The sequence below is a fragment of the Apteryx rowi genome, unplaced genomic scaffold (genome assembly GCF_003343035.1).
Source record: "Apteryx rowi isolate R43461 unplaced genomic scaffold, aptRow1 scaffold_880, whole genome shotgun sequence".
NCBI classification, from domain to species: domain Eukaryota; kingdom Metazoa; phylum Chordata; class Aves; order Apterygiformes; family Apterygidae; genus Apteryx; species Apteryx rowi.
Window position 1 is genome coordinate 89,664 of NW_020451183.1, and position 8,375 is coordinate 98,038.

The 8,375-nt window shown below is 31.8% G+C and overlaps 1 protein-coding gene across 6 annotated transcripts in view; it reads left to right on the forward strand.

Moving 5' to 3' along the window:
• Window positions 1-7,612, forward strand: part of ARHGAP5 (Rho GTPase activating protein 5) — a 50,802-nt gene extending 43,190 nt beyond the window's left edge. For 5 of the 6 annotated variants that reach the window (XM_026090908.1, XM_026090911.1, XM_026090912.1 and 2 more), the window contains one exon: window positions 4,579-7,612. In XM_026090908.1, coding sequence (XP_025946693.1) covers window positions 4,579-4,909 — 331 coding nt within the window. In that variant the 3' untranslated portion in view covers window positions 4,910-7,612. Of the gene's footprint in view, window positions 1-835; window positions 1,461-4,578 lie in introns of those variants that run through there. The other variant, XM_026090914.1, reaches the window with a different exon arrangement.
• Window positions 7,613-8,375: the final 763 nt, after the last annotated feature.

Genomic DNA, 8,375 nt, shown 5'->3' on the forward strand with positions numbered 1-8,375 from the left:
CACATACTCCCAGCTGAGTATCTTAGCTGGGAATCTTTCTCTCTTAGATTTATTAATATTTATATGTAATTTCTAATGTATATCTCACTAGTTACTGCTAGATAAAATTGTGATGTTAATTTAAAAACCAAAATATTTTTGGAAAACAAAATATTCTGACTCTTTCTAGACTATTATTGTAAAAAGCAATGGAGATTGTGAGGAGGCATTTAATTGTAGATGATAACAGTATTGCTGTTTTTTTAATCATGTTTTCTTACAATGGTATTATAATAATGAATTTAGATGATAAGTGAAGAACCTGTGTCAGCACCTGCTAAAAACCAAGAAACATTAAAGTCAACAAGCGTGATTGGAGACATATGTCATAAAACAAAGAAAAATAAAACAAAGATTAAAAATCTTAAATTATGTAGTAATACTATATAGGGACAATTACAGAAACACATGTAGAAACAGAAAATTAAATTAGAACTTGACAATATAGAAAATTAGTTTCTGCTTTCATTAGAAAGTTACTAGATATAGATCACAAGCATTTCTCATGTCAGTAGTGAGTTTAATTATTTTAGAGGTCTTAATATATTATTATTTCAGTCCCTAGCAACTGAAGGAAAAATACTTAGGAAAGTTTTATATTTTAAATAGCATTCTGTTTTGCCCTCGAGAGCTTACATTACAATAATTTTGTGAAAAATAAAAAACTAGCATTGTTGGACAATAAAACATGAAGGTTAAATGCTAAATGTGTCAGTGAGCTTCATAGATTCTATGGTAGGAAATGATAACCTAGAATGTCACAGTGATCCATAGACTGATTTTATGTTTAACACAGGTCCTGCAGAATTTCAAAGAGCATGTCTTTTACAATATATCACTCAAGTTTAATGAAGTTTATAGAAGCAGCTCAACTTTCTTCAGGTGTGGGACATCTTATTTACTTGCAGATAGTTTTAGCAGAGGTTTTTGCAAGGTTTATTGGGAGGGGAAAAAGTCGTAGCAGAATTGTAATGTGAGTAAAGAAGAGAAGAATGCATGACCTGCGCTCTACCCAACAGACATATTAAACTGCTCTGGGGAGCTATGGGAAAGCCAAGTTCAAATAACTCCTCTGCCTGAGAAGAATCCACATCATTCACTTGATAGGAGAGCAACCATACCATCATGCTTACAAGCATTCTGGGATAGGTCACTTTGTTCTCTCTCTTTAGGATATTCTGTGTACTATATAATGCTTAAATATTCTTTGGATAAGAGAGAGAGGGGATGGCTGTGTCCTAGTGGTTAGATTCTCTTATTATTAAAATAATAATATTACATTATATTAAATAAATATTATTAATGTTTAATAATGGCGGTACTACTAATATTACAAATCATGCCTAAGACTAGCCTTTTAATTGATTTGCCTGCTTTTGTTTCAAAATGCCAAAGCTGAAAGGAGCCTTCTCTCTCTAGTTTGAGCAAAATGCTTTGCTGCTTGTTTCAGTGAGGAAAATATGAAGAAAAMAATCCCCCCCCCCCCCAACTCAAAAAACAACCAACAAACCCATGGCCTGATTTTTCTTTTTTTTCCTGGTTGTTCATACAGCACTGACCTATGAAAATAATTTCAATGAACAATTACATTTGCTTTTCAAACCTAGTCCTGAATCTGACTGGTTTCAAATGTTGTTGCCTTTCCTATGTTAAAGGGCCTAAAAAAAAAAAAAAAAAAAAAAAAAAAAAAAAATCTGTCCGGGTAGTTATTTATACTCTATGATGAACTTTCATCTTAATCCTTGCTTTGATAATTTAAATAAATTCCACTTTTTTCTCTTGCAGAAAGATAGGCTTTCCAGAACTACACTTGTTCTTTATATGAACTTTTTTAGTTGTCAATATAATGTTTAAAGTTTGAACACAAGAGCTTATCAGAGGAATCTAGTACCTGTGCTGTAACTTTGAAATTGCTCTGCTTCTATGTCTCAAGATCACTTTTAACTTCTGATACACGTCTCTTTTGGGGAACTTGTATTTTATTAGCTCCTCAAACAGTGTCAGTTCTTTCCTGAGCTAACTGTTTTCCAAACACCAGTTCCCCAGGCTGTAAGAGGAACTGGTATTTTTGTTTCCAGGATTTTGGGTTTGGGGTGTTTATATCAAAGCATTTTACTTGATTCTAACGAATTAGCTTGAGCAAAAAATTTATTGCTCTGTAGACTTTACATCTTTTCTACTATTCCAAAATTTTATCTAATGCATGAAATAATTGTAATAAAACTCCCCAGGAGTGGCTTCATGTTTTCCTAAGGTATCTGATAATGAACAGCATTGAATCAGGAATTGATCGCTGCAACACCCTACTGACTACAACTTACTGATTAACTTACTGTTTTGGTATTGAATAATGTTTTTTCATGAAAAGGTAGTACTAAATCCAGTGTATAAACCTGTGGATTAATTGACAGTTGACACAAAGTAACAACTTGTCATTTCTTTCCCTGCCTTCCACCTCTTAGTTACCCAATCTCCCTTGCAGTTGGTCCTCTGAGGTTCTGGAACCGTTGCTGAAGTGATTTAGTTTACTAAAATGCTTCCCCCCCTCCCCCCCCCCCAAAAACAAACAAACAAACAACACCCCACCTTCTTTGCTAGGAGCATTTTCTGCTGTTTAATGAAACAAATTGGCCAAAGCTAACCAGTGTAAGCAGAGGAGCATGTACCTAGAGAAGTGAGAGAATAGAGAGAGAAATCCTCCTTTTGATGGTAATGGGCAGTATTATGTTAATTCTGTCTTATGGAACTGTTTAAGTCTTGTATTGGCAAATCTGTGGTCTCACAGGGAATGAATTTACTTTAATAGTTTATATACTTAATRTTCTTTTACTTTTTAAAAATCAAAAGAAAAATTTGCTTAAAAGCTGATATGAACATGAAAAGCAAAATCCTCATGGATGAATATTAGTAGTTAATCTTGATTAAAATACTTGCAAAAATTCTTTCAGTTGATTTGTTTTGTTCTGCCCTTCTTAATTAATGTATGTTCTATTCATGAAGTTCCCGATTGGATTTTGGTAACATTTGCAATAGTTGCTGCTGCCTAGTAAATATAGGTATAAAAACCCAGTTCTCTTATCTCAACTTAGTATGTTGAAAAGACAGCAAGTGAATAGAGGAGGAAAGTAAGCATAGAAATTAAAAGTTAACCCATCTGTGCTTATTTTAATAAGCAGCCAATGAGTATACCAAGGTTGTGCTTTGGTTAGATATTGCATTGGGAGAATACCACGTTAATTATGGGAGTTGCATTGTTAACTGCTTACACCATAAAGGCAAAATAGAGATTTTTTTGAAGCACAGAAGTCTCTGACAGTGGTAAGTCATAGTCACAGAAGGATTAAATACCACAGGAGGTAGAATGGGGAAAAAGAAATATAGAAGGAGGAAGTGCCATTTCAGTGGAAGAGTCAGCAATGAAGAATAAGGTCAAAGCTGCAAGTTAGGAGGGGAGAAAAAGCTGGATGTTGAGCTTGTTCCTTCTGCTTCTTTTGCACAATCTATGACACTTCTGACTGCACAGCTACAGTGGCAAAAAGTAACATGGTAACAAATGAGGAGCAAAAAAACCTGTTTCTTTTTTTGTTTGCAAGATAGTGATTCAATAAACAGTAATAACTGTATTACTGTATAAATTAAAACACCTGAATATTCAGTCATTAAAGCATCCTGTTCCTTTCTTTTTATTATTCCGAAACGATTGCTGAAGCCCTTTGCCAGAGAACTTCCATTCTGCATTAAAGCTATTTTAAAGATTCATTTGAACTCTTCTGTTTGTATTTTTTTTCATATTAACTAGTAGGAACGCAATAAAATGACCTAGCTTTACATAGTTTACTAGTGTGTTGGGGTTTTTTTTGTTTGTTTGTTTTGTTTTTTTTGGTCTCAAAATGACTCAGGAAGGGGCATCTGCTTCAACTTCTGTGTCTTGATGTTAGTGGAATTTCCACTGATAACGTCCTTTATGGTTTGGCCAAATTCTATTGCTAGCCAGTACAAAAATCTGCAGAGATGTATTTTAATCAATATTTGATTTTTTTTTTTAAGTTTTGTGTTTATTTTTAACATATGATCAAATATGATCCCTTTTTTTCCTTTGAGTACCATAAATGTCAGTTAATATCTGTCTGTCCTGTAGGAAGAAGCAGTTTCATTCATTTTTCTTCTGGATGTTTTAATGGGCTTAACTTAGTAAAATATGAAGTTCTGTAGCTGGTTGAGGAATTTGAAGTGTATTTATTATTGTCACTTCAAAAACATTGGTGGAATGTTTTTGTATTTCTCTCGATTCAAAATGTAATCAGATTTTCATTTGTTAGCTGTCAAAAATCTGAAAAAGCTTATGGTTTCTAGATTTTCTTCTGTATAATTGCTTAAAGGAAACAAGGATTATTGTTTTAATGGATAGTTGGAGACAAGTAACAAAACTCTTGAGGTTTAATAATAACATTTACAGTTAGGGAGTTATGAAAACATGTTAAATTTTAGCTGGTTGTATACCATTTTAAATTAATTATATGCATGTTGTTCTTGTTCCAGGGTTAGTCAGCAATATAAAACCAACTTTATGACTGCTGATAACTTATCAATTTGTTTCTGGCCTACTTTGATGAGACCTGATTTTGAAAACAGAGCGTTTTTGTCTACCACCAAGATCCACCAGTCTGTAATAGAGACCTTCATTCAACAATGTCAATTTTTTTTCTACAACGGAGAGATTGTAGAAGCACCTAACACAGTGGCGTGTCAGCTGCCACCTTCCAACACAGTGCAGATGGTGGAACCAATGGTACCTCTTCAGTTACCGCCACCACTGCAGCCTCAGCTGATACAGCCACAATTACCAGCAGACCCTCTTGGTATTATATAAATAGAAGATGATTGCAGGCAGCCTGGCATTGGACAGTAAGGAAAAGCTATAGACATGCATGTTTCAGGATACAGTAATGTACTTCATATTTATGAAAAATAATTCACATCCAACTGATCGGACATGTTTTTGTTATATCCTGTACTGTGTTCCTCATTTGTACATGCTGCAGATGATTTAAAAAAAAAAAAAAGATAAGCATGACTGGAGAGGTTTAATTTTTAAAAGCAAAAATAGCTATAAAGTACAAAGCTGCTGCTGCATGATACCTTATTGCAATCACTATATCATTCCTGTGACAGTTTGTCACAATATATTGTGAATAAAATTTTTCTATAGAAATTTAATGATTTAAAAAAAATTACATTTATGAAACATTCAATGCTTACAGCCGGCTTTGTGGCTGTTTTTGTTATTTAACATGCTATTTTTGGCAATTTTATTCACATTCAAGCATTCTGTGTAAACAACTAAAGCCCAGCTATAGTTTATTTTGTAATCTCCTGGTTACTTATGTGATGGTATGCTTAGGATGATTTATGGAAGAATGCAAAATGCACTGTTGAGAACTTTACAATCCCTCACCTTCCATCTTTACTTGTAAGTAAACCTGTGGAGAGTTTAAGGGTGGATAAACTTGCTTATTATTTCTTACAGCACAATACCAAGGACATGCTTGTTGTAAAAGTGAGTTTCAAATATTGTACAAAAATTTTGATGTTGCCTACTTATTTCTTTTATGTTCCATTACTGAACTAAACATTTTGTAAAACTGTTAATTCTGTAAACAGCTGCATGTTTAAAAGATCATTGATGGTCTTGTAAACTTAATCTAATATATTTTAGATATTTTAATTTTTCCCACTTGGGAATACATTTAGTGTTTAGAAAATAGTTCATGACATTTTCATATAAGGTTATATAACTTTTCATACATAAACATGAACTTTGTTGTAGTAAAATTCTCTAAACCAAACAACGTTTTAATCTAGGACTTCAATTAATCTATTCTTTAAATCTATTTTTGTGTGACCCTTTAAAGATATACAAAAATGCATTGCTAATACATAGCAATAAATACTTTGGGTACTGACAATTAACCTCTTTGGAGTGTGTATATATAAAATCACATAAACTTGTATTCATATTTTTTTTCCTGTGGTATGTTGTACTAAAAATTCAAATGACTGATTTTGTTTTTGCACCATTTTTTAATGATCTCTTTTTTCTTTTATTTTCCTTTTATGTTGGTACCAATTTTGCTGTAAAACAATGCTGCTTAATTTAAACGAATCTTTTGGTTAAATATTTTGTTAGTGGTTTAAAAAAAAAAAAATTTTAGAAGGTTACAAATTGTAGCAAAGGGGAGACCATAGATGAAGACTATATGTGAGACTTCTCATAGCAGCTTTTTTTCTTTCATGCTCAAAATCTGCCTTTTTAGGTCTGCAAAGAAAAAACAATTTTGGCTCATACAGCTGCTAGAATGTTTTGTGTAGTTTAAAAAAAAAAAAAAAAGGCTTTATGATGGTCACTGTTGTAATCTTCACTTATAACAAGATTTAAGATCGTCTTGTATGTATTATAGTAAATAGATGGTTTTGAGAATTAAGGCTCTTAAGAGTTTGATTTGCTCCATTTTCCTAAAATAAAAATTGCCTTTCCCACTTAATGTCCTAGGTATTGTACTTCTAATTATGTCTTGGATTATCATTCTAGATTACTATGATACCGTAAACCCGGCTGCTGTTTGAAGTACATGTATATTATAAATTCTTGATATTGTGTTATATTCTTGCAAGTAATTATCTTTTCTAAGAAAACACAAAACAAAAAAAGAGAAGCCAACCCTATTCCTGTTGCAAAGCACACAGGAATTGATAGTACAATAAAGTCTGTCCTGTAAAACTGTAGTATTCCTAACTTGTTCTACTTTACATCTGTTGTCTATATAGCTTTTATTTATAGTTGTCAGTCTAACATTGGCATGTTTAGCAAAGAATATTAAACTTCAAGAGTTTTATAAACTTATTTCTAGGTTGCTAAAGAATTTATTTTTCTACTATAAATGGTATAGACAAAGTATCACCTGTACAGGAAACAAGCCTATTTCTTATAGAAGTAAGCTTAAAAATAAATGCCAGTCATATCCATATTTAAAAGTTCTACCTAGTAAAGTATGTCCAGTCTTTGTAATGTGAATTACCTTTTAAACTTTCTACAAATTCCAAGTCGTTTGCCATAATATTTAACTAATCTTTGATTAAAAATTTTTAGAATAATTTTCTACATTCCATTTCATCATGAACTTCCATGTTGAACTCATATGTTCAAAAATATTTGCAGTATCATTTACTTCATGTGAATACTGTTATGACTAAATCGCTTATTTTATGAATTGTTAAAATTCAGTACTTGCATTTGGCCAAATGTGAAAGTGTTGTTACATTTACTGGATAAAACATTGAAAGAAAAATTTTAAGAAGTAAGCACAGCATGTGACACTTGACTGTCATGTGTAAGAATTCCTGCATACTGTTCGCATTATAGAAGTGTTATATGCAGGAATGTGGATGTGTGTGTTTATAGCTATATATTATACACTTTGAAATTTTTGAGTGTTTGTGTGTTCCTGTACACAAGCACATGTGCACAGACTTGCATGCACATACACCCATGTAGTAAAAGTTTAAAAAAAAAAAACAAAAAAAACTAGGAAATTATACCATCCATATTAAAGATTTATAATAGAGCTTTCTCTATTACTATTTTTATTAGTGCTATAAAATGAGGAAGCATGTTGTTATGTACAGATTCCTCATACTTTGGCTAATGTAGTCCCTTATAGTTTTGTTTTAATGAAAATCCAAACGATAATAACTATTTTTAAATGTGAGCATTTTTACAGTAATAACTATCTTGATAAAAATACAGATGTATATTTGGCTTGAGCATCTCAGTGACACTTTATGGAGCAGTTTTTTTGCCTTTTTTTAAATGTAATTTTGTTATAGACATACTGTAGTGTATTGTTTTTCAGTGTTGTTTCAATGATTTTAAAATCCCCCACTTGAGTTATAAAAGTGCCATTTCAAGTAATGTTTAACTGGTTATTTTAAAATTCCTTACCTCCCATGATTTTGTGGATTTTTAACCTATATAGTGTAAATAGGTCACAGATGTCAACTTAAGTGAAAATAACCTTTTTTTTTTTTTCAATTGTATGTTTTCTCCATTATTTGAATACTGGTGGCTAGAAAATTATAGATATGTCTATTTTTAGTTGCTGGAATTTAGCTGCTAATATTTATGATAATCATAGAAAAATTATCAATTGGAGACTAGAAGCAAAAATTGCCCTTAGCTTCCATTCTTATTTCATTTTTTTTATGGTAATTGTGATGCTGTTTGTCAACTGAAGAATTACATATATATATATATATATATATATATACACACAATTCTT